This window comes from Triturus cristatus, chromosome 12 (assembly GCF_964204655.1).
Source record: "Triturus cristatus chromosome 12, aTriCri1.1, whole genome shotgun sequence".
NCBI classification, from domain to species: domain Eukaryota; kingdom Metazoa; phylum Chordata; class Amphibia; order Caudata; family Salamandridae; genus Triturus; species Triturus cristatus.
In genome coordinates this window covers 72,966,948-72,982,972 of record NC_140595.1, presented here as the reverse complement: position 1 = coordinate 72,982,972, position 16,025 = coordinate 72,966,948, and the positions used below count along the sequence as shown (strand labels likewise).

The following is a 16,025-nucleotide window of genomic DNA, read 5'->3' as shown; positions in this document are numbered from 1 at the left end:
CTCTCCGATGCCCTCGGGTCTAGTTAGTGCTATAAAAATCTCCGAAAATAAATACATAAAAATAAAGACCACCTCTCTTTCACTTTATTGAAGTTTGAAGACCTATTGTAGACTATACCAATACGTACTCTGGGGTTTGGGTCAGTGCTTATAAGAGGTTGGGTTCTTGTTCAATCTTTTTCCATCCTCTTCTAGTGTTTGTTCATCCCCTGGACCATAGCTTCTGTGCAATCCATTTGTTTGGAAGGCTTGAGTCCTTCTACTGTTCACACTCAGGGAATGTTTTTTTCTTTTGTTTTCCTCACTCTATGTGAGCGCATGTGTTTTTTTACTCTCTCCCCTGTGTGAATTCACCCCCAACATCCACGCACCTAAGCTCTCCAAGTTGCCACCACCAAGCTTGTGTATTGCTTCCCTCAGGCTCCCCTTCCTTCAGGTATTTTTCAGGCCTTTTTTTTTAAACAAATCTGTACTTTTTTGTAATTTAACCCCACCCCCCCACCCCCAGGTTGCTCTCACAACCCTCTTCCCAGTTATTCTTTTCATCGTTTACTTCCCCCTCTTGTTCTATCTTTGTTCCTCTGTCTCATCCTGCCACACCATTTCTACATCCTTATTATTTGTTTTTTATTGGAGGTCCTGGCAGCTGCAATATGGCACCAGGCCGCTCCTATTTATAAAACTAATTGATGCACATTGAACTGCCTTCCTTTTGATGTTTAAGAGCTGGATTGCAAAATATACGGCCCTCTGCCTCTGAGACTTTTGGCGAATCGGATTGGTTGATATGTGTCACGTGCATCTCACATGGGGGCTATAAAGCATGTGCTGCTGCTGTGCTTTCGTCAACTTCCTGACAGAAGGTGGACTTTCGAAGACGTTTGCTTTGCAGCTGACATGTAAGTTTTCATACATCAGCCGCCCAATTACTATGTCTTCCTTAGTAGTGGGGTTTACATAGCGCTTCCCACTTCCTTGTGGTGTGCCAAGGAGCATAATTGAGACGGTGGCACGCTGCGCCGTGGGGTAGCGCTTACTATGTAGCGTTGTACTTGCCGTGATCCTATCTGAGAAGCGTCTTGGTGTCATGTGTGAGTGACCCGAAAGTTCTTGTTCGTGGCTTTTGGGGGGCAACTCGGAGTGATGGCTTAGCAACTGTGAGGGACAGACAGGCTCCAGCTATGATTCAAAGTAGTTGGCACTTTTCATTTTTTGGGTCAAGCCTAGAGTCAGCTTGCATGCGGTGTACTGCGAGGCATGCTGTATTTCCTCTGTGAAGTTAGTAGACGTCCACTCACGCCCACTACTTTTTCATTGGTTGGTTGGTCTGCCTTTACAAATTACATTGCTTTCGTTGGTGAATAGTGTCTATTTGTCCCCCCTAGTGGCTATTTTGTTCCCTCCCTGGCGACTGGCCCTGCTACATGGATGCTTTCCCAAGTGGCCATATGTTTTGTTTCAATCACTACTTTTTCTTTCATTTTTTCCACGCATCTCACTTGCATTTTCAACCTCCCACTCCTTTTGTTCCACTCCCTCCCCAGCCTCTATCCCGCCCTGCTTTCACGTTCCCCCACTCCCACAAACGGCGTTGCCACCAGTGTAGCAGTGGTTTTTTTCCCTAATCGGTTCGTACCCAGCCGCACTTTACAGGCATCTTCTGCAACAAATGCAACTGACGGAAACAATTGCAGCAGCTGCACCACCTCGAGCAGCATTGCAAGGGCTTAGCTGCAAGAATGAGCCGCAGGGTCGGAGTTCAAGTTAGGTTTCACTATTTTCGCTGCGGGGTTGACTTCAGTGTTAAACAGAGGAATTCCCACGTGCAGTGATTACTTGCTTAATTGGGCACAGACATATGGGGCAGATTAGCTCACGCATGGGGCCTCTCCGCTTCCAGTTACAGACGCAGAGGTGCTCATTTTTAGGTCTCGCCTGCGTTGCAGCGCATGCGCTGCACGCTTGCGAGATCTATAGTCGTTGGTTTTGTGTCGGGCTTCTTTGGAAGTGGGGTTGGTGACCGCCCTGTCTCCCTTAGGCCCCGCCCATCCGTACTGGAGATTTAGCTCGCGCACGGCATCTCTCTAGCTCGCGTACGGCGTCTCTTCCAGACATGCATGTTTATTTTTGCATTGCACTTCTCTGTCCCAGTATCGAGCTTGCGCAGTCTCCTTGTAAAAGCCAAATGCAGTGACTGCTTCAGCCCTCGTGTGGCTGCAGTATGTGTGGTGCTCCCATACATGCTGTTGTTGAGCTACTGCTGTTTCTTGGCATGTTCTCGCACAGCGCTGCACAGGCCTCTACCCCGGTGCTGAACATAGCAGTCACCCGGGCCTCGGGCTCTGTTGCAGTGTACGCACAGCTGCTTGAAAAAGAAAAAAGAAACTGTGCATCCGCAAGGTGCCACTGCTGGCAACGAGGACCCGGAAGAGGACGAGGAATATGAGCTCAAGGAGGAGGAAGACGAAGAGCTACTGTCCACGCTACCACCAGCTGTGCGTCCCGGGGTGACGCAAAGAATCTTCGTGGTTCACCCGGATATAAAATGGGGGCCAAAGAAACCGCACTTAACCACAGGTACACGCACTGACGAGAGGGGTCATCTATTGCATAAATGTCACTATGCATAAGTCGCAGCAGCATTGTGTAATACTAGCTGCAATGTCTCATGTGACAATTTCAGACAGCCCTGGTAGAAACACTTTGCGAGCTGGGATTTGTAGTTTCGCTTTCGATATTGTATGTAGGATGGCCACCTTTCTCAAAGAGAAGTAAGGTCAATTTCTTCACGCTTTGAGATTAGGAAGGCAAGAGTGGTTGTACTCGAAGAATAATATGTGCATACCTGTCAATTGACCCGTATTTGGTGTGTCACCCTATTTTTCCCTCGATTGCCTGCCTGGCAAATAAATTGCATCCATAAACTAATGCGGTCAGCTGCTTTTCACACCTGTACCACCCACCCTCTAATATATTAGTGTTCGTTCTCCTTTGATCGTCGCAAAGACGACATCTATTGCTGTACAAATATTTTTGGTGGGTTGTTTCAAGCGCCCCATGCCGTGCTTCCACTTAATGGAGCGGTACAAAAGGGGGTGGTGATGGACGGAGCATCAGAACCAGTCAAACACTCAGACTGATTTGCATATGGCCATGTCTGAACTGGGGTGGCAGAGTGGGCTAAAGAACAGTGATGGATCAAACCCAGATCTGTTGACTGGGTGTGAGTGTTTGATTGGTTCTGATGCTCCGTCCATCACCACCCCCTTTTGTACCGCTCCACTTAATAGAGGCCACGCCCCTTTATTTAGACACGGCTCATCTAAAGAAAGAAGCGTGGCCTCTATTAAGTGCAAGCCGGCATGGGGCACTTGGAAACAAACAATATTTGCATTTCAATTGGTCTCGTATTTGTGAGAATTTAAGCTATGGACATTTACAGTGCCAATAGCACAAAGTATCGTAAATGCGAGACCTATTGCTTTGCAATTGCTTGTTACGAAAGGGAGAGCTTTCCTGCTGGGTGATAAGTTGTAGTGAATGGCAACAGTAAGTGCCTCGCTGGCGCGCCGCTGCGCTGCTCTCCATAGCCCCTTCATCTTGTTGTATGTTTATCTGGCCCACAGGGGCGAAGCTAAGATTTCAACTGAGCTGTGTGTGCTATGCTGCTAATATTCCTCCGGTGCCGCTCTCTGGGACTGGGGCTTGTTTACCTCCTTAACTAGTGGTGAATAGTCCCACACCAGACTCAAGCCGCGACAGCCTTGGAAGAAAAATAAAACACAAATAGTTATGAGGTCATGTTGCCAGTCATGGCGGAGAGAGATAACAACTCCTAAGCACGCAAGTTAATTGATTGGTGGAAATCTGATGTTTTCACAGGGTTAGTTAAGCACGAGGTACATTTTATTTAGAAAGTAATAGGACACATATTTATCATTGGATATCATTTTGCATTTGCCTAATAATTTTGGTTCAAAACAGAGCATGGATTTAGCTGTGTTCTACTTCATAACATGTTGGTGGCGGTATCTATGCTTACACTGTATGGCCAGTATGTTGAATTTAATTCAATGAATTATTTTTGGCATGTTTTATGTAACTATTTCTGGTTATTGATGGGCCTCTCTTATATTACAGAGCCCTAATGAAGGGATTTTTTGCCCAAAATGCATTGGGTGTATACTCAGGAAATAAGGTGAATTCTGACAAGCTGCAGAATAAAGTCTGGATGGGCATTTCTGTAGTAGTGAAAGTGTGAAATCACGCTGCCTCTGTGTAAATTTGGAAATGAAGAACTTTGGAATAAAATTGATTACTATGGATGAACTGGATGAAATAATTTAGGGGGTCATTAGGATGGCGGAAGGACCGCCACCGCGGGGCCGGCGGTGGCAGTCCTCCCGCCATCCCACATGAAATTCCCACTGCCGAATTAGGATGGAGGTGCAAATCCCAATCTGTCTGCGGTGGACGGAAAGTCCATCTGCCACGTTTCCCAAACACGTAAAGCAGGTGCCAGCAGAGAGCGTTTAATCCGTCAGCCAACTTGTCATGTCTCCTTATGGCATTTGCGATAGTAGGGTATTGTGTTACGATTTGTGATTTTTCACATTATGGCAGGTTGTTGGTGTTTGTGACATTTATAAAAGCAGAATATCTCTGCACGGTGGTGCCTATAACATCTGACTGCAGTGCACTGGTTGTACATGTGACATATCAGAGTGCAGTGCGCAATGGCACCTATAACTCCTCTAACTGCAGTGCACTCGTGGTACATGTAAAATGTCAAAGTGTTGTGCATTGGTGCTGAGTATGACGTTACGATAAGTGCTGAGCTGCTATAGTGAACTTCCTTTCCAACGGCACTTCTGACTCACTAAGTAATGAGCATGCTGTACAAAGTTCTACAAAAAAAGACACACAACAGAGTTCTTTGTTTTATTAAGATGGGAAAGGCATATCCTTGTATACAAAACAGGGTACAAAGTTCCTCTGGCACGTGGAAGAGATACCAAGGGAGCGAAGCTGGTCCTCCACTTGCTCCCGGGTATAGCCAAGGGAAGAGAAGGGAAGGGGGAAATTCCCTTGGTGGAAGTAGAGCTCTCACACATCCAGCGAACTAGGTGTCATGCTTCATCATATGAGCTTGCCCCTCGTCAGGTCGGCGCTGCAATACCTGACGGGCTCCCGAACCGGGGCTCTTTATCGGGGATCTTTTGTTCCTGCCGGTCGGTGCATGGGGGTAAGGGGCCTAGTATGTGTAGATGTGAGTGAATGTGGTTTAAAACGGGTCAGTTAGTCCTAGTCGATATTTATTCAGAAGGTAAACTGCCTGATTAAAATGGTGTAGAGTGGCTATGTACTAGAGATAAGGTGTCTAGTCGTGTAGCTCTACTCTAAGGATCAATATGTTTCATGCCTTGTACGTCAGGAGGATCTGGGCACTTCTTCAGGATCAGAAAAACCTATCTACACTCCGTGGTAAGGTGCGTTCTACATACCACGTTCTCAGGTCCGTGACCTGAAAGGTAAGTAAGGATTAGTTAAGCATGATAGTGTGTCATGGTTTATTAGTATCTCTTCTTTTCTTAATGCTAAAAGACATTATCGTGCATTAGTGTAATGAGGGTACTGTCACAATCATATAGTAGACTAAGGTCACCGTACCCACAGGAAGATCAAGTTCAAAACCTATACCGTGATGTGCCTATGTGAACTAAGCAAGATAAACATTGAAGAAATAATAGCAAAAATTTTAAACCTAATAAAATTTCTCATTGGAAGGCTTATTGCGAGAGGGGAGAAATGAGATCGCATTATCTTGACTCACCTGGCCTGTTACTTAAGGTTACTAGCAACAGTCCTGGCGATAACATAAATTGGACACCAATTGGGTCCTGTAAAACAAAAGTAATAGTAATAGTCAAAGCTGTACAACTGTAAATATCAATAAGGAGTAGTGCGCGGAGAGCCTACCAAGGGGAGAGCGCTAATGCTAGGTGCATGAGGGGAGATTCATCGATCCGTGCTGGTCGGATCCCGCTCCAAACCAACCGGGTGACTGGGGCGACGCGCGGTCATGAAGATTCAGCCGCGCGTCAGGTGTTCACTGGTCGGGTCGGGAGGGACAGGGATTGCACACGTGGGAGAAGTCTCCACCAGAGCAACCAAGGTAGAGCTCTCCGAGGTGGGGGGCCGAGGTCCGCATATGAAGTCTTAATAAAGGAGACGGGGAGTAGGTAATCAAGCACTTACCCGTGTAGAGTCACGCCAGGCTGTCACCTACCCTGCCGCCAGTAACCGGGGTAGAACTAGGTAGAAGGTGCGGCAGGAAGATATACTGCGCATCTCTGCCGGGATAGACGTTGTTACGTGGGGGGCGTGTAACGCGCATGGAGCGTCGTATGAGGCGCTCGCGTATGACAAGTAATGTTAAGCGTTCCCTGTTGAAGCAAGTGAAGAACATGGCGACAATATTGGTAAAGAATAGAACGTCGTGGCTATTGTAAGTTATAAACATAGTGGATATGACTACATCCTCCACAATGTCAGTAACCAGCGGGAGCTGGCTATTAGTTATACCCGTGCAATGCCGGGGAACGCAGTGCAGAATGATATGAATATTTATTGTAACTGAATACCACTGCGTCAATACCCAAACAAAACTAACTAAAGGTAATCCTAGTGCCATGTAACACCGCAGTGAAGAGTGTTGTGGGCCCCAAAGTGGCAATGTATGAGCATATAGAGGTCACATGCCATATAGAAATGATAAGCATTAACTACAGGGGGCAACTAAAGCCGTAAGTCGCTTGACAAACCTAAACTGGAAGACTCACTCAATGGTTGTTCAGGTTATGGTTAAGGGAGTAAGCCCCATGGGATATCATCATTGAGTCCCTCAGTGTGGGAGGATAATCTATGTACCCATCTCTGTTCAATCCTGAACAGAGAGGGTTTGGAAATCTGCGAATGAGATTCTAATACAATCCAGTGTATTGCATCTGGGGAATGTTGAGCCTCAGTATAGTGTCTGTACATTCTAGTTGTAACTCGTTGGCAGCGTATGTTACTCCTATGTTCAATTATGCGGGTTTTGACTGGTCGCATGGTCATTCCTATGTATTGCAAACCACACGGACAAGTGATCAAATAAATGTACTGTCTAGTGTTACAATTGGTATGTTTTTGGATGCACCAGTTGAAGTTTGTTCGCAGGTTAACTTCTTTGGTTATTGTCGTATATTTGCACACTGTGCACATGCCACAGGGGTAGTGTCCTTTGACAGGTGGCAAGCCCCACAGATTTTTTTGTGTAGAACTAGTGTGAGTCTTGGGTCTCGTGTGGATAAGGATGTCTCTTAGACTGCAGGTTCTCATGTATGAAAATCTTGGCTTAGGTATCTGCAAACCCCCTGTATTTAAAATACTCCCGTGTTTCAAAATGATCTTTTTGGTAGGGGCTGAATTGGGTGTGTATGAAGTTACACATGTAATTAAGTCAGTGGGAGGTTTTTGGTGGACCTCTAGTAATGACTCTCTAATGACTCTCTAGGGTTGTTTCTTGCTCTCTTCATTGAGTCATTGATTACTTTAGAGGGGTAACCTCTAGTCATGAGATTGGTAGCCAATGTCGCTGATTCAGTTTTGTAATCAGTGGTTGTTGTGCAATTGCGTCTTATGTGTAGGAACTGGCCGGAAGGTGCGTTATCTTTGAGGGCTCTAGGGTGATGGCTTTGGTATAAGAGTAAGCTGTTGCGGTCAGTTGGTTTCCTAAACAAGGAGGTGGAGAGATTCCCCTCAGTCAACATAATGTTCAGGTCAAGAAATGCAACATTGGTCTCTGAAATTGTGTGGGAAAATTTCAAAAAGTTGTTCTGATGGTTAATCCATTCCACAAATGCATTACATGTGGCAAGGGACCCATGCCAAAAAATTAGGATGTCATCAATGAAACGTTTCCAAAGTTTCAAATTGTTGTGGTAAGGATTGTTGTCATTATCAATGACATCTTTTTCAAAAGCTGCCATGTACAGACAGGCCAGACTAGGGGCAAAGGTGCTCCCCATCGAAGTGCCCTGGCATTGATGGTATAGTTGTCCTTTGAATTCAAAGAAATTGTCAGTTAAGGCCAGGGTTGCACATTCCATGATAAACGAGATGGGGGTTGTGGATTGCCAATCCAAGGAACTCAGAGCCGCTTCTATGACTGTCAAAGTGTCTCTCTGGGGAATATTTGTGTATAAAGCCTCCACGTCCAGGGTGACAAGGAGGTCAATCTCGCCAGTGTCCTCTGTTGATTCAATGATTCTGAGGATATCTGTTGTGTCTCTTATAAAAGATGGTGTGCTTCTCACTAAAGGCTGTAGGAAATGGTTAACGAACTTAGATAGTGGCTCAAGTACTGAGCCAATACCTGAAACAATTGGTCGGCCAGGAACCGGGGTCATGCCTTTGTGCATTTTGGGTAAGGTGTAGAAGTAGGGGATCCTAAGTTCTATGGCAATTAAGAAATCTGATTCGTTGTGACTTATCCAACCGTTGGTCTCTGCCTCATGTACTATCATGCAGATGGAATTAGTGAGGCGTGGGGTTGGGTCGAGTATGATGGGAGCATAGTATTTGTCATTGGTGAGTTGGCGTTTGCATTCCTCATCATAGTCGGCTGTGGATTGGATCAGGAAGTTTACCTTCTGAATAAATATCGACTAGGACTAACTGACCCGTTTTAATCCACTTTCACTCACATCTAGACACACTAGGCCCCTCACCCCCATGCACCGACCGGCAGGAATAAAAGATCCCCGATAAAGAGCCCCAGTTCGGGAGCCCGTCAGGTATTGCAGCGCCGACCTGACGAGGGGCAAGCTCATATGATGAAGCATGACACCTAGTTCGCTGGGTGTGTGAGAGCTCTAGTTCCACCAAGGGAACTTCCCCCTTCCCTTCTCTTCCCTTGGCTATACCCGGGAGCAAGTGAAGGACCAGCTTCGCTCCCTTGGTATCTCTTCCACGTGCCAGAGGAACTTTGTACCCTGTTTTGTATACAGTCTTTTGGGGCTTGTACACTGGACCTCGTTAAATCAGCCCACCCTGTCCCCCCTCTTGTAACACAAAGGCATATCCTTACCAAGTGCATTAATGTTTGGCCGTATACATCGTGTATTATGTAATTTTATAAATATTATTTATAGGCGTTTGTGTACCACCGAAATGTATAGGCATATGTGTACCACGGAAGGCAGCCCTCAACAGCACACCACATCATTCTACTCCACTACATACCACTCCAGAACACAAAATACAATTCCACAACATTACACTCTAGAAACACACAATCTCACTCCACCTAATTCCAATACGTTCAATACCACATATTTACTATGCACATAATTCCACAACACACCATGCCACATGATTCCAATTCACAAATCCATTCCACATCGCACAATTCCACTCCACACTATTCCACAGCTAATAGTCTAATCCACACATCATACATACACTCCATAACACATAAATAAAAAACATTGCCATTTACAATGCCAATAGCTCCAACAAACACAAGACCTATATGCATAAATACAAAACATTGCCATTTAAAATGCCAATAGCATCAACTCCAACAAATGTGAGACCTATTGCATTTCCAATGCTTGGTTCTTCAATTCCCAGAAATTAGATTTTGATATCGAATGTTTCCGGACTGTGTGACATCCACCTTTGCTGTGGGTCTATTTCATGGGGCCATCTGTTTTTAGAAAGTCAGATTTTTTGGTGCAGTAAGATTTTGAGACAAGGTGACTAATCTAAAGTAGGCAAACTCTAAAAAACACTTGGAAAATGTTTCAACGGTTTCTTTAAACTGTGAGCATTGTGGTCCATACGGAACAAATATATAGGGTACATGCATCAAGCAAACTACCGGTCACAAACGGGCCGATTTGCAATTAAGGAATATGTAGGAATCGCTAATATTTTAGTGAAACCTACATGCATAGGCAATTGCTTAATAGCAATTCCTTAATAATCGCTATTAAGGAATCGTAATTGCCTAGCTTGATGCATGTGCCCCATAGTGATTCAGCTGATAGAACGGGCAATTGGTGAGGTCAGGCAACTTTGGCTGGAAATGGAAAATAAAAACACTCTCAGATGTCAGTTCAGGTCAACTTTATTTGATCACATAAAATGGATCATAAAAGGAGCATGATAAATTACAGCAAATTGTTATTTTGTTTTTTAAAAAAAAGGCTGGAACTATAACAAAAAGGCACTAATTAAAATACATCGAATTCCATTTGGGGGTACCAACATTCTTAAGAGTGAAATAAAAATAAGCTTTGAAAACAACATGCAAAAAAACCCCAAATTAAATCAATTCATAAATGCATTGTTAAAATAACATAGGGGTCGATTAGGATGGTGATTGAGTCCGAACGCCATGCGTGCGGCTGTCCCGCCTATCCAATTGGGATGGGACCCCTGCGGTCGGATTCCACACCATTAACATTGCGGCGGTGGCTACTGACAGCAGCACCGCTGCGATGTTAAAAGGAGCATGTTGTGCATTTCACTGCACTACGTGGTAGGCACTACACTGTGCCTGCCACTTGATGCAGTGAAATGAGTGCAACCACACCTCCCCCCAACACAAGGGGGGCCCGCAACGGGCCCCGGAGGACATTCCCTGCCAGCCTTTCAATGGCGGTTCAACCGCCACTTAAAGGCTGGCTTCCGCCGGCATCATAATTGTGCCGGCGGAGCCTGCTAGGCTGTGCCGCCATTGTGAGTGTGCAGACCACTCCGCTGGGCAATCGTGACGATTGCTACCGGTGGAAAAGCGGCGGCCGGAGTTTCCCTCTGCCACGGTAGCCACCGCCATCATAATGTGGCGGGGGGCACATCTCATGACGATGGTGGAACGATTGCCACCGCTGGCCTGGCGGCGGCGATTGTTCCGCCATCGTAATGAACCCCATAGTCTTCTTTAGCGTTCTTTCCGAAGGATCCGACTGCCATAAAGACTAGATAGCTATTGAGTTGCTGAAGAAAAATCAATGCAACTCTACACCTGCTAAACTTATGTTTTTGTAATAATGTAATCGTAAAGTGTTTTGTAAATGGGGTATAGAGCGTACAACAATATAAAATGTTTAATAGTGACTGTGGTAATGTCTCTTCACATGGACATAATAAAATGTCAGCAGGCGCAATTGACCGTGGGGGAAACATTCGATTTCATAATTTCTTCCCCCTCTCTCTGGGCCTTAATATTGAAAAGAAAGCACCCCTTCTACCACTCTTTATCTTTCTTAGGGGCCGATTCGGATGTCGGACGGACCAGTCCGTCCGACATCGGTCAGGAACCGTAACCGACCGATCTACTGTCGTCGGTTACGGACCTGCAAGTACGATGCGACCGAACCCTGTTCGGTTGCACTCGTATACTCCACAGTGGGAGCATGCATTCCGAGCGTAATGCATGCTCGCATTGTGAAATGGAGGGGTGCAGTTCGTCCCTGCACCCTGTGGCCGGCACCCCAAGGTGCCTGCCACCGGGTGCAGGGATCAACACAGGGGCACCATAGGCACCCCCAGGCCGCCATCCGGCGGCCTCGCACCCATGGGGCCCCCAAAGACAGTTTTCGACTGCCTTTTCATGCCGGAAAGACCGGCATAAAAAGGCAGTGGGAAACTGCCATCGTACTCCCTCGGTCGGAAAGAGGTGGCCGGGGGAGTACTGAAGGATTTCCGGACGGTCTCTCCAAGCCCGAGTCGGATTCCTTTCAGACCGAGCACATCGGAATGGCTCGGTCGGAAAGGAATCCATCCGGCATGTTCCGATGTGGGCTGAAGGGCTCCGACCGTCGGTCGGAGCCCTTCCGACCAAGATTGGAATCGGGTCTTTAGTGATGCTTTCGGGCCTGTCAAAGATATACGGACAACCCAAAAAAAGAGTGGTCTCCTTAATATAACTGAGCCATGGGATACTGAGACTACAATGACACGAGAGGCAGTCATAGATAATGGCCCGATTAACACCAGCCTCCTCATTTAGCCAAATGGAGCACCATAATATAAGCGGGGCACGCTTTACTTGGTCCTCCACGTATTCAAGTCCGAGCTCCTGATGAGCAATAAAGTGGGGGGTGGATGGAGGAACAACCAAAATCCGACGGCAAACTCTATTCTCTTCCACTTGCAACCTACTGGTGTCCCAATAGCCCCATAAACTAAGGAAGGGAGAAACTTCCTCCTATAAATTTCTAAGTTAGAAATGATTGGTTTGCTCCCCAGAGTGATAGCTATAAAAAGATAGACCCAACACCTCGATAGTACTGGCTTTTCCTACTTTCAACACACGGGGACCAAGAGCAAGCCTCATCAAACATCGCCCCCAAATAAGGGAACTGGCTCACTCTGGCGATTAGTTTCCCACCTATACATATAGTACGTGTCTTTGTGTTTTTAGGGTCACATACCATTATATGTGTCTTGGAGATGTTGGTCTGCAGATCCAGTTTCTCCATAAAACTAACATAAGTCGAGATCAACAGCTTCAGCCCGTTTTCAGTCCTAGCTAATAATATGGCATCATCTGCATAAACAGTCGGCACAGGTTTGTTATTAACAAAAGGCACATCAGCCCCCACATTCACAAAGACAGATTCAAGCTCGTTTATATAGAGCAAGAATAAAATCGGTGCGAGCACACACCCCTATCGAACCCCCCTGTTAACTAAAAAGGCCAGGGGGCACTCGCCGTTGTTACCATATCTAACTGTCGCTTTCAGGTCCCAATGAAGATGCCGCAAAAGAGCAACAAGGTCTGTCTCCAGGCCCGAAGAGGTTAGTATGTCCCATAATTTTGACCGATTAACACAGTCAAAGGTGCCAGATAAGTAAGTCCATGAATGCCAGCTGGAGAGAATTACCCTTTGCCTCCTTGTACTTGGCTACAAGCAGATGAAGGTTGAGGCACTGCTCAGTAGTTCCAAGACCTTTCCTAAACCCATACTGAGCTGGGGAGATGATGTTTTTCTGTGATGCCCACTCCAACAGGTGATCCAGTATGATGTGTCCAATTATTTTTGTAGCTGAGCCAAGAAGGGAAATGGGCCGGCAACATGCGAGGTTCTATATACCTCCCTTCTTGAAAATTGGGACGATAACAGATACACGCCACGATGGGGCTATACCTGCCTTGCACATAGAGTTAAAAATATTGGCAATTAACAGTGCCCATAACCCCGGGTTAATCTTAAATATACCCATGGGCACCCCATCCAGCCTAGGTGCATTTTTAACAGGGCTATTTGTATCGCCTTAAGGACTTCTTTATCAGTGAAAGTGATGCCCAACGGGAAAGGTACATCCAACAACCCGTCCTCTTCACAAATAGCACTAGATCAGGAGATTTTACTGAAGTGCTCTTTCCATCTATCACAGACAATATTAGTGGTCACTAAATCGGAGGACCCGATTGCAAAAACTAACCGACCTGTTTTCCAAAAAGCTTGAGAATCCCTAGCTTGGCAGGCAGCCACTAGGTTGTCCCTCTTCTCAACCCTTAAATCAGCCTTCTTAATTTTTAAGACAAATTTGTAATCGCCTACACCACTCAAATACTGTTGTGGTCAAATACTATTCGTTTGAAAAAAGACATCATCTGGCATCAGTTTTTGCACTGTAATTTCTGATTCTCACAAAAGACTAATCTTTCTTGGGGCGTATCTATCAATTGTAGAATAGGTGCAGTTGCACCAGGGTCTCACACACACATGCTGTGCCACTACTTTTTAGCATGTGTTCAAAATGTCCCTCATGGCAGAAGAAGCCTCACTCTAGACATATGTTTACCCATGCTCCCTGTACATGCACACACTTCTCACCACCACTTATATAAAACATGCTCCCTTACTGTCCCTGTAGATTCACACACTTTTCTTCACCACTTATATGAAGCATCCATCTCTAATGTCTTAGTACATTCACACACTTCTCACCATCACTTATATGAAACAGACACCCCTAATGATGTTTGAGAGACATTTCACATTTCGTGTAAGAAAGAGGTGACAAACTAATCCATGCTCCTTTAGCCTCACATTTAATGACAAGTATGTGCCTCAAAAATGAGAGGCAATCAAAAGCTACAAAAGCAGTATTCAAATTATTTGCTGAAGTATAAAACAAGTCAGTTTGTGCTTGAATCTTTGTTTTTCATTCTTCTTTAGACAGACAGACAAATGCAGCCAACGCGTTTCGCCCAAAACATAGGCTTGTTCAGGGCAGAGTATATCAAATGGCCATGGTTGTGTATTGCATGAATTACCCCGTTGCACCGAGATTTATAAACGTCTGTTTCACGCTAATTTGAGACCCTTGTTCACTTAGGGTGGGATGAGACTCTGCAATGTAATGAACAAACTGGCGCAAGAGCATATAGTAAATACAACTCTCATTCGGTTACAGAGGGTTGTTTAAGATGGTTCCCACGGATCGGAGCCATGCCTGACTTTCATAATATTCTCGCATAACTTCCATTTAGAGTTCATTGTGTTCACATTTATCCAAAGTAGAAATTCCGGAAATCTTGCATGGCTAGCACCCTCGTCCTTTTAGGTTTGAAAACAATGACCTACAAAATGCAAAGTGCTAATCAGTTAAATACTTTACTTTTCAGAACCGTGGGGAAAAATGAGGCTGACCTTTCTGCTCCTTCTCAGCATCATGGCAGCTGTTTCACAAGGCAAAAGTAAGTGTTGTTAAAGCAGTGACGGTGCAGCGGTGGAGGTTTGTGGGGTGTTACTGAAGGGTGCACAAGCCTTGGTCTAAAGCCAATGATCTGTCCTACCTTGCACCCTGGAGTACTACGACATTGGGTAGACATTTCACTTCCTTTTTGATACTCCTCATCTCTTGGAGCTGGACTGTTCTTATTGGTGCAGAATCAAGACTGATTTACATCTGGCTGGGTCCAAATGGAGGTGGTATGGTGAATGAAAAACAATGGACTGGGATGTGGCCCGACCGATTGCCCGTATTCCATCCATTACTTGTTGTTGTCGCAGGGATGTAGGTCATTGAAGAACAGTGTGGCAGGTGAGTGGAGACAGTACATCAGTCGATGGGAGATGGTAAGGGATACCAAAGGAGGGAAGGGGGTGCAGGTCACAGAAGGAGTTGTTGAATATGCAGGTCAGTGGACAGGAGAAATGATAATGTGGGTCAGTGATGGGGGATCGGGCAGTTCAATGAAAGGAGAAATGGCAGGTCAGTGGAGCAGATGCATGACAACAGATAAGTGAGAGTACAAGTCACCGAAAGTAGGGCAAGGGTAAATGTCAGTTGACAGGAGAGATTGTGGATCAGTGATGGGGAAGGTGTAGGTCACTGAAGAAGAGAGGGGGTGGATGAGTGCAGTGGAGGAGAGAAGATGCTAGTCATGAGGTTGCAGAATTGTCAATGAAGGGAGGAGTGCAGATCAATGGAGGGGAGAAGATGCGGGTCAGGGAAGGCAGATGGTCCATGGAGAGGAGAAGGAGCAGGTCATGGGAGTGGAGTGAAGAACGCCCATGTCAGTAGATAGTAGATTCTACTCGCCATCACAGAAGGGGTTGCAGGCCACATAAGGAGTTGTTGAGGGTGCAGGTCACTGGAGAACACATGAGGGTGGATGTCACTCAAGGAAAAATAGGTAGCCAATGGCACCTAGAAAATCAAACATATCACACCAATCTTTCAAAACTTTCTGGGACGGGCCGCCAGGGGTGCTGCACCGGCAATTAGGATGCCACCACCACCGTGGCGGTGGCATCCTCTATTCCCAGCATTGTGGCAGGCGGTGCTCACACAGCACCGCCCGCCACAATGCTAGGAATGCACGTTGTGCATTTTTATGCACAAGGTGACAGGCACCGCTCGGTGCCTGCCACCTTGTCCGTGACAATGTAGGGAGGTACCATAGGTACCCCCATGTGCACCCCCCACCCCCCAATACCCTGGGGGCCCGCAAC

General features: G+C 46.0%; 1 protein-coding gene across 1 annotated transcript in view; it reads left to right on the top strand.

The window, feature by feature from the left end:
• Positions 1-844: 844 nt before the first annotated feature.
• Positions 845-16,025, top strand: part of LOC146772559 (C-reactive protein-like) — a 55,534-nt gene continuing 40,353 nt past the window's right edge. The window contains exons 1-2 of the mRNA XM_085639613.1: positions 845-899; positions 14,693-14,764. Coding sequence (XP_085495739.1) covers positions 14,707-14,764 — 58 coding nt within the window. The 5' untranslated portion in view covers positions 845-899; positions 14,693-14,706. The remainder of the gene's footprint in view (positions 900-14,692; positions 14,765-16,025) is intronic.